Consider the following 17573-nt stretch of genomic DNA (forward strand, 5'->3'; position numbering starts at 1 on the left):
TTAAATGTTCATACAGGTAACTTTGCTCACACGGGCAGTTCTAAGACCTTGCCAGCCAGACCCATCTCACTGAGACAAGGTACATGGCATGACATGCACGTCTGATGCAGACAGCAGCTTCTTGATCATCATGCAAATACTCACATTTTATTTCTGGAACTTGTTCATAATCACCCTATTTTATCAGCTGGACTGGGCTTCCCAACTGAAACCTCTTCTTAGGAATTAAATCCCAGTCTGCTAACCCAGTCCAACAGCCTAACTCCTCTCAGACATCAGTACTGCCAATGGTAACTCATTCAGCCTTTCATGATTCGTCTCTCACCAGAAATTTGACACTGATCCTAACTTGAAAAATGTTGCAAGAATGCAGCCTCAAAGCAACCACAAAGCATACCCCATCTTGAGGTGACCAGAAACACCTGCCTTGGGATACCCACAGTGGCTGGATAGACAGCCCTCTGCATGACTGGCAGCTGTCTTTGAAGTAACCCTCACTTGTTTGGGAGAAGTAGTACGGGAAAAGAGAGATCTCCAAACCTCAGTAGTCATCCACAAACTTCTCTAAGCAGCAGAAATAGCAAGTGTGCCTACTCTGCAAAAGAAAACCCTTAAGGAAGGTGGAAAAAGTCATAACAAGCTAATTAAGATATCTGAACGTAATTGCATACTACACTTTGTTCTAGACTGCGGCTCCTCTAATAGTGACACACACAAACAAGTATTATCATGTCTGAATGACTGGCATTAAACAATTACATAAGCTTGTCTTTATTTCACATAGTTTTTCCCTCCCTTGACAGGGATCACTAGCCTGAAAGAGCTAAAACTTTTCACAAATAAAATATCCTTCCTCTCACTACACTGACCTTTTGCATGTACTTTGGAAGAGTCAGAGCTCTAGTCCTCTCATTCATACAAGGTTCAAGTCACAAAAAGGCATTTTAGGCGGTTCTGCTTAAGGATAACAAAGAAGACTCATGGGCTTGGCAAAGTTCAAAAGGAAGACTGACAAGCTGACCTTGTCCACTCCAGCAGCTGAGCAGCAACCAAGTGGCTGCTATTGCTCAGGTAAAGTTGTGTAAGGGGCTGTTTTAGCTCTTTTAATGAATTGTACAGCTGTGCATAACTCACTACATCTTGCTACTAAACAGCATTCTGCAGACCATCTTCAAGAAATGCATTATGGACCTTAGTTTCAGAGCTTTTATTCCACTGAGTAGTCCAATATCAAAGTAGTAGCCTCCAAAATTAAACATCTGTCTTACTTTGGTGGTCTCTTTCTTCCATTCCTTTGAAAAGTATTTGCTAAGCTTCTGCTCCAGGTCTATAAAAACATATTCATTATCTGAAAGACAAGAGGAAAAAGCATTTTATGTTAAAGAATTAGAAATTCTTATTTATTAAACACTTGGATGACTACACATGTTATTTCCAAGCAATACACTTTAAAACAAAGCTGGCCAGGAAACAGACAGGCCATGGAAAAGAGAGGGCACCAAGTCTCTCAAGTACATGTGCTACACCAGCCAGTATGGAAGGAACATCAGATATGCCTTGATTCAAGAGATGCTGAGCTGAAGTTTCCCAAGCCCATTACCCAGAAATGCAGAATTCTTGCTTTATAAGCAAGAAGGCACTTACAAAAGGGAAACATCATCTTACCAACCTAATTGTACTGTCAGTTTAGCAGGTTCAGTTTTCTATTATTATTAAGCAAGGAAGCCCTACCCAAGCTTCCACTCTGCCATCATGTGACACCATCGTCCAACGTGGCATAAGTAATCAGACAGAGTCAGGTATTTGATAGATTTAATTGTCTACATATGAATGGGATCCTCTAAAACGGTGAGAAAGAGGACCAAACCCAAATGCCTTCCTCAGAAGGTCTGGTATCTCCTCCTCATACCCAACCTCTTTCATAGAGCAAAATGACGAATAAAAGGAAGGGAAAACTGGCCTCAAAGGACCAGGACTTGCTCTCCACCTAGGTGAGGGTGAATACGAGACAGCCTGAGCAGCACATCGTCTTGAAAGAGCTTTGTGCTGCTTTCAAAGCCATTGTTTTGTAACACTGCTTGCCAATTATCAAATCCTGACAACTCCAGTCAGTAAAAAGATTTTTCCCTGAGCATTCTTCAGTCTCTTTAAAAAACGACCTGACTGATGTTTCAGGCTTCAGTGGCAATGCCAGCTGAGCACATTCATCTGACCAGTCCCTCTACTTTTTGGTCTTGCCCAGGAAAGTGTTTTGACAGGTGACATAAGTGTCAAGTTGAAGAGCTTGTTCTTCAGACATGAAAGGAACAGTAAAAAAAGGATAAAATAAAAAGAAAAATGAAAAAAAAAAAAAAGACAGAAAAATATATAAAATAAAAAAGAACCTTTTGCAAAACAACCTTCTGCCCTGAAGACTAGCCCAGACTTTCAAGCTTTGGTTTTTGCTTTCTGATGTCAAACAAAAACAAGGGAGAATAGAGGTGAATTTTTACTAACAGAAATTTACAACAGATGAAGGGCTGGCAGAGGCCAGCATCACAGCAGGCATTCAAGGGGGCTCTGAGCTACCTCACAGCCATCCTCCCAGAGTATTCCAGTCCCTTACAGGGGCAGATACAGGAAATATTTCCTTTGCAAGGTTTTAAAAAACAAGCAAGCCAAACAACCCGCTATTGTCACCTCCTTCAGCTCCCACCTTAAGTGAGAGAAACCACAGCTGGTGGTAGCCAGAACTGGTCTACACACCACACTAACAGGAAGCCTTGTGTAAAACAGCAGTAACATCGGACACAAATAAAGAGGACAATCCCCCCCAAATCCTGTTTCCATCTCTACAGTCTTTCCTGCATTGCATTGATTACAGCTGTGATTTTTATATAACTATACTTCTGTTTAACACATTGCTTGACATGTCACATACATATACAGCACAGTATTTAATGGCAGCATTGAAACTGCTGTACAGAAATCCTGAAAATGTTAGTGGTGGGAATTTAAGTGCTGTAGCACACAAGGTGATACAGAATTTGTTTTGCTATTTTGACAAGGAGAGGAAGAAGTTTTAGCATCGCAGAGGCTGCATCTTGTACCTGCCTCTTCACTTATGCCTGTGAGGTGGGGTGGTTGGGGGGGCTATGCTGGCATCAGTTCTTAAGTCCATTAACATCAGATAATACTGCCTTGAAAAGGTTCATATAAGTGGTAGTCAGTGAGAGAGATGGGTTTGATCCATCTCTTGGACTTGTCTCTGTCCCTTGTCAGCTGCCAAGCTGATAAGCATCCCTCTGTAAAGCTTTTCTTAAAAAGTAAATAACAGCTCATTTAGAAAGCAACTGCTCAGCAAGCAACAGAAGTGGGATAACACGAGCACAGCACCCAGTCCCTCCCTGGGTTTCAGCAGCCCCCGGGGCAGGGCACTGCAGGCTGAGCTGGGGCTGCTCCTAGTGGCACCTGGCTGGTTCTGCCAGCACCATCTGGTGCAGAGGGTGGGGGACCTGCACAGCTGTAACCTGCTGTGGGGGAAGTTTTCCCTTCTCCCTCAGGAATGATCCTGTGCCCAGAGGCATTTAGGGAAATGCATGAATTATTCCTCAGCCACAAGGGAACGATGGCAACAGCAAGCGTGGTGATACAGCCTGAGACTTTCATCACACACGGAGACCAGGACAGAAAGGGGAACAGGATGACAGCGCAGTTCCACTGTAGCAAAGCCATTTGTTACCCACACCCCATAGCTGCTATTTATCTTCATCATGTTAATTAGTTTAGAGAGATGATTCGGAAGGGCCAGATGCCAAGCCCGAGGACTCCAGGTCATTATCATGTCCACTGAGAGGTGCACATAAACCCCAAGAATAAGGCAGGCTGAAGGAGGAGGACACCCCAATGTACCAGCTCTCCCTGGGGGTCCTGCTCCTCCCCAGCCCAGCATCCTCCCGTCCTCCCTCCCATGCAGGAATGCAGCCCTGAATTCCTGTCTTAATGAAGTTAATATTGCTGGAATGTCAACCTGCAGCGTAAGCCTCCATCTACAAAAACAAAGAGGTTATTTCCTGCCCCAGCCCTATGTGGGTTGCGTGTTTTTTTCCTTAAACTGGGTTAGTGGTGAAACTTGGAGATCTCTGTCAGATGCTAAAACTGTCTTTGGTTTGAAAACAAGTATCTCTAACAGAGATGAGGGCACCAAGTTGCAGCACCTTAGAGCAGTGCCGTAAAGGACAGTATAGATAGATATATATATAGATAGATAGCACAGATCATCGCCTTTCCAGGGAAGAACATGTCCGATCTGTAGAACCAAGCAGGGATGGATACTCAGCAGGTATGAACTGTCATTGCTTCACTGGCCTCAGCTGAAGGACAACAACTGAAAGGTACTAAGAAGCTGGCTTAGAAGGACGCATGCATGCATATATGCACATGTCCACCAGCAGCTACCGACACTGCACTCGTGAATCTCATCTCGGTGCTGGCAACAAGCTTAAAAATACATCATACCAGCTTCTCTTTAAAGGTTCCCTCATGTATGTGCACAAAGATACCACGCCTGGCACAACACACCAGTGCACTGCACTGCAATCCCAACAAACACATCTGGACAGCTGGCTAGTTTGCAGCACTGCAATTTATACATTTCTCCAAATTTTAGCTTTTAAGAACTCTCAAATGAACTGGAAAGTTTGTGCTGTAAAAATCTCACTTCAAATGAAGCAGTCACCAGAAGTGCAAACATTCAAGTGCTCCTACTCTGAAAAATTAGCTTAGTACATTTACATATTTAAGCAAATATAGGGCATGCATTGTTGCAAAAAAAAAAAAAAAAAAAAATGGGCCAGGTACCCAGTCAGAAAAAAAGTGACACAGTTCCAGAGGGTTATGCAGATTTACAATAGGTATTATTTACACTGTGGGGAAAACAGGAACAGAAAATTATGGCTGTAATACAGGGTCAAACCAATTCTGAGTCATTGTTACTCTAAAAGCCACTATTTTACATTAATCAGTGCCTCCCCATTTCATTTTTTTTATGAAGCATAACTTCCCTGCAGAATAGGTAAGTAATGGTGAATGCAAATAACCTGTTCTCCAGTGCCCATTTTGGGCTAGGAGCACTGAGAAATTCCATGGATGTAAGTTATTTACCCATCCTACCAAGAGGGAGAGCTCAGGCCCTGCTGGCAGCCAGGAATGCCCCATCAGCTCCTTTAGTTGAGTCAAGTGTATTTTAATATTATAACTATTCACACAGTCCAGAAGAACAGGATTAAAATAAAACACAAATTAGTGCAAAGCCAAACTTCTACCTATCAAGCATTTCCCACATTATAGAAAGGGAAAAAAATTATCCTTGGCTATAGTACTTAATTTCTCCCAGGCGCTGCAAGAAGCCTCGTGGTAACACCACTATTTCCAGGAGCAGAACAGAGGGATGGCTGGGGTAAGGGAAGAGAGAAAGCTTAAAGAAAAAAATAATTAAAAAAAGACTGCTCAGAAATCTCTCTTGATGCATGCTGGAGACCTCACATAACCTGTTTAGCTTCCTTGAATACCAGCATGGATTTTTTTGTTTCTTTATTGAAGAAGAGCCAGGTACACACTCCTTTTGCATGTAGAGCTCCCCAGGCTTCCAAGTGCTGGTGGCCTGTGAACATCACTATCCACATGGCATCTGTTCCCAGCACCTCTACATAACTTCTTGATGCTCCTGGTGTTACTATTCAAGTCAACAGCAAGAAATCTTGCCCACTTTTCAATACCTGGTTGTTTAGTTTACTGTAGGGTCTAGAAGAACTTGGTTCAGGATAACCTTGTGTTTTTAGCTTTAGCTGGGAAGTATTTGCATCCCAAGTGAAGAAGGGAAGAACCACAACAGAGGATGAGAGTAAAGCAGGGGAGGTCCTGGCTGAGATTGTTTTACCCAGGATGGACAGAAGCAATATGGAGTGAAGAGCAAAAGGAAGCAATACCAAGAAGACCAAGGCAGTGCGGCTGTTAGGATCTATTGAGGTCTGAAGACTGAGATGGAGACTCAGTCATTCCAGACGATGGGTAGGCACTGCAGGAATTTTATGTTGGCATCTAACAGTTAGCAACAAGGCATGCCCAAGCAAAGCTCTTTGGACTTTTGGCAGTGTTCCAGGGGATTTTTCTGTACAAGAAGAGCTGCAGGACCATTTCCAGCACTGCTCATCCACAAGCAAACAAACCCCTTGCAAGTGTCAAGACAGGACAGCCCTTGGAGGAGCATTATACACTTGAACTGCTGCAATTCCCTCTAGGTGGCACATCTCTGCCCACGTTTTCCTTACATTGCATTTAACTCTTTTTGGAGGTATCCAAGTCATTAGAATAGGGCTGTACCTTCTTAGGTTAGGATACAGAAGCAATTCATAAAGGAAATGTAACTATCCAAGCACATATTTGAGGGAGGAGAGGTAGAAGCAAGGACAGTGGGGAAGGACTCGGGCATAGAAATAATCCGAGGGTATTTTGTACAACTTCCGTTGTCACTAGTCTTCTTAAGAGAACCTTTCTTATAATAGGTAGCCACACAATACAAAAATAACATGGTAGCGTATGCTGCCCACGAGGAGGATACTGGAGGATACTCAGGCACAGAAGAGTTAACTGGAGGCAGAGTGGTCTTGGCAGAGGTAACCACCAAGCTCCTTGGCAAAGCACACAAGGAAGGAGGGCTGGGAAGCTTGGGTCCGGCACAGTGAACAGCCATAGCTGTAATAACTGCACGATGATCCTTGAGGCAGGGGAGCTGAAGCAAAGCGATTTGGCTTTGTTAGAAAGCCAACCTGACAAACTGAGACTGGCAAGGTGTAGGAGCTGCAGGCTTGCTCTTTCCCAATGCAAGGCTTTCTTCTTGGGTTGAACAAGGTTTGCTCCTAGAAAGGAGAAGCCCAAGATTCAGGATCAGAGGGATTCGGGCTATAACAACAAAGGAGGCCTGGCTGTTCTTTGTCTGCTGACAATCGGTTTTGTTTCAGAAGACTGAATTGTGTTGCTGCATACACTTTCTGATAAAGAGAGGGAAACCTCCCGCAGAGCGCAAGATAAGGGTGACCCTGCAGGAGGAGCTGCAATGTAAGACCCAGCTGCTGAAGCCTATGAAGCCAGCTTGAACCTGGCAGGGTTGCAGGGTCTTTCACTGAGCAAACTAAAAGGAAAAAAAACACACTTAAGCAGCAGCAGGAGCACACACAAGATATAGCCTGCTTGATCATCTGTGACAAAAGTAGAAGAGCAACATGTCCCAAGCTTCATGCGTTTTGGCTTCCCATTAATATACACTCCTGAACTTAATTCTCAAAGGGATCAAATTCTTCTTATAGTCACAAGCTTTCCCTGTCCCCCCAATGCAGTTGGCTGCAGTGTTTTGCATCTTGAGAATCAAAAAAGCTCAAGAGCAAAAAGGGTGAAAAATCCTGTCCTGACACCATTACTGTTAAATCCTGAAGCTTGCCCTCAGCATCTGTAACAGAAGTAAAGGCAACAAATTTGAGCAATGAATGCTGGAAGACATGCTCTAAGACCTACAGCTTAGATCTCACAGCATTTGTGGTTTGCAGTTTGCCCAGTGCTTTGTGATGCTGTTTTCACTTTTGCCACACTCAGGGGTTAAACTTCTGTTTATGATTAAGGTCCCCAACCTCTCCCCCTCACACACATACTTACTATGAGACCAACTGAGCATTAGTCTATCTGTACAACGTCTACAGGTCAAATGGGCTCCTAATCCAGATAATCCACCCAATGTGATTGGTTACAGTTCTGTAGAAATCCCTTAATTTTCATTCTCTTGCCACTGCTCTCAGTCAGGGGTTTGTTGACAAATTAGCAGCAAGGTAATGGATGCAGACGGATTGAATATCTTGTTCTGCATGTGGCAGCATCAGACTGCCAAAAATAAATACACATTAAGAAAATGAGAAATATACTCTTATTACAACAGGGTGGTTGTTTCTTAAAAAATGACATCTTAGAGCTGCAGGAAAGAGAGGTGAAAGCATGATGCAGAAAAGGAATATTTTGGTCTGAAATGCAAATGCTTCCTCTCCAGTTTCCTGACATCTAACCCACCCTTGCCCCACAGACCAGCCGCACACCTTCCCTATGCAGCCTCTACAGCGACTTGCTACCTGGCCAAGGTGCTTGACTTATGAACCCACAAGACAACCCTGGGAAATGGAAAACTTACCCACGCCTCCCCACAACCTGACTGGTCTGCTTCCCTTTCTTGAGATGATAGCTTGCCGTGAAACCAAAAATCCCTGAAAAGCAGACCATGACTTAAAAGCTACGTCCAAATGCCTGAGATGGAGAGTGCTACGTTTGCAATGGAATCAAGACCTCACCTACCACTGGCAGCAAGGGAGAAGATCACTAGTCTGTTGAACAAAACGTGGGGGAAAAAAAAGATCAGGTTGGGGAACTGAAAACAAAATACTTCCTTCGCTACAGCTCCACAGTAATAACCTGGAGCTATTTTATAAACAAAATAAAGAAACCCCTAAAGCCCACCCCACATGACTCCAGTCAGCAGCATACTGGACTTTCACAGACTAAAGGTGAAGACCAGAGGAAGCAACAGTAGACAGACCAGGTTTGCTTGAGAGAGAGAGAGGGGTCTGGGGGGCTACAGCCTTCCTGGTGGCCATTTGGGCTGAGAAACTCACTGCTGACACTTTCCTGTTGTCTGGCCCCAACAGTTTCTTAAACAGAGGCACAAATGAAAATAAACCTCCTCCTTAACCAAAATGCTGGCACCTGCCTGGGTGGCAGAGGGAGATGGCTGTCAGGAGGAGCCAGGGTTAGCATGCGGTACTTCAAATTAAGCAGCTTTACAAAGTGAGCTACAGCAAGCAAGAATGAGGAACAGTCACGAAAACAACACACACACAAAAAAGAGAGAGGTTAATTCAGGCTACCGAGCTCCTGCGACTCTTTTCCTTCACATTTTTCTAAGAGCTTTGCAAAGAATCAGCTTCTCTAAAAACGAAGAGTGTTTATGTGAAGTGAGAAGATTGTTTACATTTAAAGTTATTGGCAACATTCAATAGCTTTAAACACACACAACGGGGCAGTTATACTGCATTTCCAACAGGCTGAGAGGCATCTGCTACAAACAATAAGGTATTTTGGAGCCAGAGCCCCTGTGCTTGTCAGGATGGACGAAACTGCTCCATGCGAAAGGTGGGAGAGAAAGAACAGGGTACAGAAAATATGAAACAAAAATATATATAAAGGGGGAAAAAAGTGAAAGAAACACAAAGAGAACAGGAGAAGAGCATCTACTTCAAAGAAAATGGGAATGAAGTTACCCTGTCTCACAGGGGAGGACAGGAGCTTGAATTTCACCTGAGATGTCCCACAAGTGAAAAAGGCAAAAACCAGTTGTTAAAAAAAAAAAGCTGTGGAGTGGGGACTCCCAAGAACACAGTTGATTTGTGAAAAAGTTCAGAACATTCAGGTCTTCCTCACCTAAAAAAATACCCTGCACTGGCTTAAACACACATATATTTGTTAGCTACCAGGTTAGTTGCAGTGATGGAATCTCTTGTAGACTCTGTAAATCTTATGGAGATAAACAGCTTACTCTAGTCTTAGTTTGAGTGCTATGCTCAAGAAAAGCAAAAAGTTATTAATAATGAGAATCGAAAGGAAACGAGACAAGAAAACTTAAAAGAAACTATTTTATCCCACATACTCATACAGAGACAAAAGAAATCTCATTTAGAAGGACCCAGAAAAAGACTATTCTCGCTTCAATGAAACAGTATCTAGAGTTGCAATAGTAAATAATAATACACTTGAGAAAAATTTTGGAAGGAAGAAAAGTCCTTTCCATGCTTTTGGAAATGCAGGGATACAGGATAAGGAGGACAACAGATACATTTCTAATTAGTAAGAGTTGTGGGGGGTGCCAATGCATACATCATCCTAGAAATGCAATATCTCATTTCAGTTTGCTCCTTTAAGTCATCATCTTACACTGTCCCTTGGTCAATACTAAGCTGTAGGACCAAGCAGGCTGGACTTCAGGCTACAGACTATGAAGTTTTGTATTTCTCATGCAATATTTCAAAACTAAATGTCCCACACACATGCATGCAGTCTCCTCAAACCATTTGAGTTCTCCCCTCTCCCCCCCCCGCCCCGCCACATTCTTTTCGTGTGACTTCAGAAGAGAAGTAACACTTTCAGCCCCAAAGTTCTTTTAAAATTCACCTCCTGTTCAACTACTGACAGTTTTGAATTCAGTGACAAATATGCTGGCTAGCAACTCTGCTACAGGAGAGAAAGAAAACCCCACAAAGAGGTGGAACACAAGAACAAAGGAGGAGGACAAAAGCTCCCCCTTCTCCCAATTTGTCTGCCCACATACCAAAGATCAAAAGAGCTCTGAGAAGCCTGTGCATAATCTACATACTTTGTGACCTTATTACAATCAAATTCCCCGCAGGCAATTACTGTGTATATATGCACACACCGTAAATACACAAGCGGGTCGGTGGATGTTTGCCAAGTCATTTGCTCCATGCACTGAGTTTGCTTACTTTTAACAATGCTGAGGCCAAAGAAGTGAGGCTCTTTAATCTTCACTAAATCACAAACTTGCTGAAAGAGCTCCTGTCCAGTGGCTTTGACCTGAAAGAAACAACCAATCCAACATTACAGATGGCTCACACACCTGGAAGGAGCAATTCTCCTTTTTTATAATGGCCAATACATTTTTGGGAATCATAGTAAAAAACAACCACCAACCAAAAAAAACCCCACACCACAGAACAAGCTTTGTTTTCAGTATTATTACTACTATCACAGAATAATAATCAACGTGTCATTCTCCTTCCTTCACAGTGCAAAGTAGCTCAGCTCAGTAAGACATGAACATAAAGTTTCCTATCTACTAGCATCTTTGTATAAGGATTTGGAGGGCTGCTGGAACACTAGTTTTGTACAGTACTGACCAGGCTATTTATAGGTGCTGTTATAAAAAAAGCGTATTTGTAACTACAGAAATGAAAATACTACTGTCTTACAGATTATTTTTTTTTGAGAGGTTAATAGAAGAAAATAAAAACAAAAAAGAAGCACTTCATTCAGGAGAGCTGAAAACAAAAGTACACAAACAAACCCAAGACTGCACGGTTTGAGCAGAAACAGCTCCTGGGTTAGAGAGGAGATTGCTCTCTACCACACACAGAAGAGCTTGTTCTGTCCCCTGCTGACTTCTGGTCACACAGCAATTAACATCTTCATCTTCTGAAGCTGCCACCAGCAGCCTATAAGCTCTTGCCCGTTTCCATGCCACATGGAGACCTGCCCGTCCTGTTGCCCCCCATAACGCCACGCATGCACCGAGGAAGCACTGGGGAAGCAGAGGTACCAGCACACGCTCCCGCAGGGGACCAGGGGCTGGGGATCATTTGCCAGGGGCACAGGGCAGGACGGAGCCACAGCACCGTGGCACAGCTACCGAATGCACTTTCCTAGCAGGGCAGCTTGGGGCATGGGCTCCCCCAGCAAGAGTGTGATTCTGGCTATCTGTATGTGCAGACCTGGATGCATACCATGGTTGGAAATTTTCCCCACTATATATCCTCCCACCTATAGCCTCACTTGCCCTTGCCCCATCAAACCACACCCCAGAGCACAGCCCATCAGTACAAACAAAAACCCACAAACCCCAACCCTCAGAGAATGGAGGATGAGATTTTAGCAAGAGCAGATGGGGAGAGCAGAACAAAACAAACACAGACAAGATCAGCCCAGCCCAAGGTGGTACCAGCTGCAAAATGGGACAGAACCTCTGGACCTTGTTACACCGCTGCTGGATGATGCAGATGAGCAGAAGCAGCCTTCCTGAGAGGGACAGTGCAGCACTAGCTTCACAGCAGCAAAGATGATGGGGCAGAAGCCAACAAGAGAACTTTCCTACAAACTAATCACCACCATCAAACTAATCGCCACCATAACTCTGCAAACCCTTTTAGCACAGGCCTGCCACACTCCCCAGAAACTGGCTGTGCTCCCCTCCCTGCCCCAGGATGTAGCATGTCACTAGACATGGACAATGGGAAACTGGAGGTCATTTAAGTACTCATTTTCTTCTACTTGACAAGGCATCACTAGCCAGCCACTTGATATCTTTTAATCGGGAACTTTGAAACCTGTGCCACACCAATACACACATGTGTGCATATACCTGCTTTGGGAGGGGAGGAGGCAGTGCACAGTTCTGGTAAGATCCAAAACCACATCAGGGTCTTATTATGGGTCTCTGTGTGAGACTATGTCCTTACAATCTCACACCTAAATGCAGCATTTGCTCAGCTGCTGAGAAAAAGCAGCTGGAAAGGAAAGGTGAACACGGACCTGCCTCCTTTCTCAAGGAATCAAACTCTTAGCATGTTCTCCTACCTGGGAAAGACTCACTAAGGAAGAAGTGACCTGCCTCTAGCCAGAATGGTTATGTGCATACAAGAGTCACTGGCAGCACAAGACTCTATGTAAAAGCTATCCTATTAGATAAATTTTGTAAGTGACATGCTTTCACTCCTAAGGGAAGAAAAACCTGCTTTAAGATACTTAGTTCTAAGGAACCAAACACTTCAGTGTTTTGTGACGCTCAGCTCTAAAGCACTGATTTAATCATATTTCTTGCACAGCAGGTATGTGAGCTACCACCTTGTCCATTCTACTTTTGGCATTTCTCTTCTGTATCAAGTTTTACTCCCAGCCTTCAAGGCTATGCAATACTGATTACACTTGCAATCAGTGCTCCCTCCTGCCCTCCCCTCTGCTCACAGCAACCAACATTTCCCTTTGTGTTTTTCATCTGTGCTCTTCTCTTCAGACTTTCCTCCCTTTGCGTATGGTTCCTGTGCCAAGCTCCATCCCAGACATGCCATGAATCATTCCTTCCCCTGATACTCAGCCTTGCCCCATGTCAGGCCTTCTTTACACGTGAAATCTAATCCAAAGTGAAGTTGAGTGCAAGTTTACAGAAGGTAACTGCTACTCCAGGGTCATTGTGTGTGCAAATATACACATATATTGGTTACCTATCTCTATTTTTTTCTTGGTCCTTATGCTTTAAAATATCAGCTCTCTTGCTTACAGAACTGAAAGACTTCAGATCTACTGTTGCCATTCACCAACACACAGGACCCCACTGGACTTCCTCCCCTCCAAAAATTTCTCCTCACGCTTCCACCCTTTCTCCAGGAGCTACGCAAGGAGCAGCATCTGCTGTGGCTTCTCCTGACCTACCCAAGCACAGGCAGGGTGGCTGCCTGCCTGCTCTGCTCCCTTCACTGGCGGCCAGACCTTTGCTAGCACGGTTGCACCATTCTCACTCACAGCCTGCTTAAGCTTCCCAGTGCTCATCCTCCATCTCCCCGCTGGGGCTGCCTGGAGCAAGGCAAGCTGCTTTGTACCATGCTCTGATGTCCAGCCTCCCCAGCAGAAACCTTCCACTTCACCTCACCATCTTCAGGGCAGCTGGTGGGCTGCAAAACCCACTAGTCCTCTGCACTGCTCAGATTCTCATCATGTTCACAGTCAGTCCCAGGAAGACAGTTTTCCTCCTCCTCATCCCCTCAAATCCATCTACGCATCCAGAACGGTGGACACCAAAGTAACAGATACCCAGTTATGGGGGAAGAGACTTTAAAATGGCTCCTGCTCTTCTGTCTTCAACAACACTTTATGTGAAGGACATAAGACAAACCCATTTTAAAGATCAGGCTTCAATCTACATATGACCACATAAAACACATATAGGTAAATTCTTATCTGGAAGGGTGGAATTTATATGGGAGGGAAGAAAAAGGAATTACCTGCATAAACAATGTGCTTATCACAGGAAGGATCTATAATTTATTCTGCTGGAAAGATAATGATTCCTGCCAACCTCACTGAGCTGCAAGCTTGTTTAGTATTTGCATTCCACACTGAAGAGGTTAAAAGGCTTTGGAAATACTAAGTAGTAGCATTATTATTCTAATAAATGTACAAGTATCATCTGTGGTTGTGCTAATTAAATATGGGTTCTACCAACATCATTAGAAAATTATTGCCTTGATGTTCTTTTTTTTTTTTTTTTAAAAAAAAAAGTCTCCCGATGCAAAGTCTTAATTTTTGTTGTTGTTTTGAAGGGGTGTTGCGGTAAAGGCAGAAGCTAAATGAAAAGCTGGTTTTGGTGACTTGCCCAGCTCTAACAGGTCATGTTTCACTCTTTATGCAATTAGGACAAAACTGTGCAGTGCGGTCTCATGTTTTGGCCCAGGCAGCTATTCCCTTTCACACGCAGGCATCTCCACATACATATTTTTGTAACTTCCCAGCTACTAAAGCAAGGAGTAGCATAAGTGAGGAGGGAAAGTGTCTTTAAAAGAGCTACCAAGGGGTGGCGTGGCAGAGACCCCTCTGCAGGATGAGCTGGCGATGCTTAGGGTGGTGTGACTCTTTGGAGGGGTAGCAGACAAGAACATGGGCGACAAAGCACCTTCCCTCCATACCTGCCAGCATTCAATGCGAAAGACCATTTCTTAAGCTTATTAAGCTGCAGTAGCATAGGGGCACCTCATGGTAAGGTTTTAAATACAGGTTATATCTAAGGTAAGCACATACAGGGCAGCCCCAGCTCCCACCCCTGCCCAAACGGCTGAGTGGAGGCAAAGGCTTCTCCTGGCCATGCACCCGGGGGCCCTCATGCCCCACTGATCAGCTTCTTGGGAAACCTTGCTCCCCCAAACCTGGGGGGAGCCACATACCAGGGCCAAAGCTGGAGGAGCAAGACCAGAAAGCGTTTCAGGTGTCTCTGGTTCAGCCAGTGCCCGCCTCACACCAGGCAAAACTAAATGGTAATGACTGAGCCCACTCATGCCTCCAGCTCCACTTCCCCCACCAAGAAGGACACCCCTGTTCCAGGGAGGATAAACTGCAGGTATCCACATTTTATTATACCATATGTTCTAAGTGCTGCCTAAACTTAATATGGTGGAGCATGACCCAGTGGTGGAGGCACAGCCATTTGCCCAGCTCAGGCACCGGGTACAGCAAGGAGTGGCAACGGCATCAGCCCTGACACCTGCCCTCCTGCTCCCCATCACACCTTCCCCACGGCAGGGCTGGCTCCACTATCTCCAATCTTAAGCCTCCCTGATAAAAGCTATAAGTGAGATTTAGGATCAGTCGCAACAGACCATTACCCCAGCCTGTGCACCTGCCACCAAGAACTTAATTAAATGATCATTTTGTGGCTTGCACAAAAGCCAGCAGATTGCAAAAGCCTTCTGGAGAAGTACCTGGGCTGGGTTTGAACTGGTGACCTAGAAGAGCACCTCACATTTTGCTCTTAAAGCTCTCTTGGGTCCAGGCATTGTGGCTGTTTCAGTTAACGATGCCACACTTAAGCAGAGCAGGTAGGAAAATTCCTACATGGATTCTGAAGATTAGCATGCATGCTTTCAAAAGCCACTGTTTCAGTCAAGTGCTTAAAATAACAGTTCACCTCAACTGCCTTCTCCCCCTCCCCATCCCAGAGTGGGGAGGCCAGGGGGGAAACCACCACAACAAACCAAAAACAAAGAAAAAACTCCCTAGCCCACACGTGAGTGCGCACACACGCTGACAAGAGAGCACTTATCTTTGAGGCTAGCTTGTCGCCTGAACTTGAAGTGCCTCTGTCAGCTCAGTTTCTCACAAGTTCAAGGTGCAGCCCACATTGCACAAAGAGGCACCGCACCGTGTTGGACACTGTGCCATGCTGGGCTGCCAGCCGATCCAGCTCTGCTGTCACTCATGAACACACACTTAAGGCATTTGAAGCAGTGATCAAAGAAATGAAGCGACTTACCTCTAGGTCTTTTTTGTGTAAAAGTACTCAAAGGAAGGAGAAAAACGCTCAATGGCTGTTTACTCTGCCTTAGAGTCTTTGAAGGGATCTGCAGACTATCAAAACTAGAAATAGCTAAAATGCCATTGAAATGGTCATGTGTTGGGCATGCTTGCTACATCATCAAGGTATTTCAGGTTCAATTCTTTAAAAATTGCTAACTATTAGGGGCAAAAACACTGAGAAAGTATAAACAGACGACTAACAACAGAAAAAGAGCAGAGGGGATCCCTGGATATCCAAAAACACAACAGGGACTTTCAAGGAACTCTGCATATGAGCTGAAGCTGCCCAATTGAAAAATGGAACACCAAATACCCTAAGCTGACTAATAGCCTTTTGGTCAGCAGACCAGCACCAGGTTCTGGGGAGAACAAAGGGAGCTAACAGAACAGAACTGCAGCAGCAGCCCCGACGCTGCAACCTCCCAGCCACTCACCCCCACGTCGAGGCTGAGCTGCTCCCGGGTAGGCAGGAACACACAGATGCTCCGGCTCTCCGGCTGCATCCTGCCGGTCAGCAGCACTCTGCTCATGGTGGGCAGCTCCACGGGGGCCAGGGTCTCCTCTCCAGGCAGGATTCAGGCTCCCTTCATCCCACGCACCTGCCGAGAAGGTGAGAGCATCAGTGTCGCGCTCCCGCTGGCGCTGGGAGCAGCCTGCAGCACATTTGATGGGATGTTTTCCTCCTTGCTGTTTAAAAAAAGCAAACTTAACAATTTTACAGCACCATGGCCAATGTTTCCACCAGCACTGCAGCACAAACCGGGCAGAGTCAACCTTTAAATAGCCCATGAGTCCCAGGAGAGTGCCATAAAGCAATCAGGTCACCTTAGAATAACAAACCAAACTCAAGGTTTCAAGATGCATGTAAGTGACAAGGCAGATGAGACCATGGGCTGCTTCCCAAAAACACCCATGAGGGAGGGGAGGAGAGTAACCTGTCCTTCAACTGGGTATCTCGCTCCTGCCCAAAGTGGAGCTTTCACTGAGCCATCAGCAGGTGTTGTCACTGCAGCGGATTTATTCTGAGCCGTCTTTCCCCTCTCTCCGCTCCTAGTCCCTGGGAAACTGCTGAACCCAAATCCTCTACACCTCCACTCAAAGGAGGAGGTGGAAACACAAACTCACAAGGCCAAGCTGCTGTTTTGTACCTTTTGCGAGATAAGCACTTCCAGCCCCCTTCTGAGGGCTAAACCCAAGCTGCATAAGCATCTTAGAGCTGAAGTTACAATAATCACAGAATCACACAATGTTGGGGATTGGAAGGGACCTCAAAAGATCATCTAGTCCAATCCCCCTGCCAGAGCAGGAACACTTGAGATGAGGTTACACAGGAATGCGTCCAGGCGGGTTTTGAATGTCTCCAGAGAAGGAGACTCCACAACCCCCCTCTGGGCAGCCTATTCCAGTGTTCTGTTACCCTTACTGAGAAGAATAACAGAAATAAGAGACAGAAATTCAATTTATGCCCCAAAACACAGTAGCAAACATCATCTTCACATTATAGCTAGGTTAGACACACCTTGCTCAACAGTTTGTGATGTTTTATTTACAGCCCTCTGCCTCGACACTCTCCAGGGCAAGGAAGCATCCCACGGCACCTGCTGAATCCGGAAGCAAGGGCAGCGGCTCCTTGTAGGTTAGGGATGAACGCC

The 17573-nt window shown here is 45.0% G+C and overlaps 1 protein-coding gene across 4 annotated transcripts in view; it reads right to left on the minus strand.

Moving 5' to 3' along the window:
* The window catches only part of FRMD1 (FERM domain containing 1), a 44149-nt gene that overhangs the window by 16909 nt on the left and 9667 nt on the right, over positions 1-17573 (minus strand). For 3 of the 4 annotated variants that reach the window (XM_065057675.1, XM_065057673.1, XM_065057674.1), the window contains exons 2-4: positions 16356-16520; positions 10569-10659; positions 1269-1348 (exon numbers count right to left, since the gene is read on the minus strand). In XM_065057675.1, the coding sequence (XP_064913747.1) occupies positions 1269-1348; positions 10569-10659; positions 16356-16451 (267 nt within the window). In that variant the 5' untranslated portion in view covers positions 16452-16520. Of the gene's footprint in view, positions 1-540; positions 588-1268; positions 1349-10568; positions 10660-16355; positions 16521-17573 lie in introns of those variants that run through there. The other variant, XM_021296045.2, reaches the window with a different exon arrangement.

The sequence above is a fragment of the Columba livia genome, chromosome 3, assembly GCF_036013475.1.
Source record: "Columba livia isolate bColLiv1 breed racing homer chromosome 3, bColLiv1.pat.W.v2, whole genome shotgun sequence".
Lineage (NCBI taxonomy): Eukaryota > Metazoa > Chordata > Aves > Columbiformes > Columbidae > Columba > Columba livia.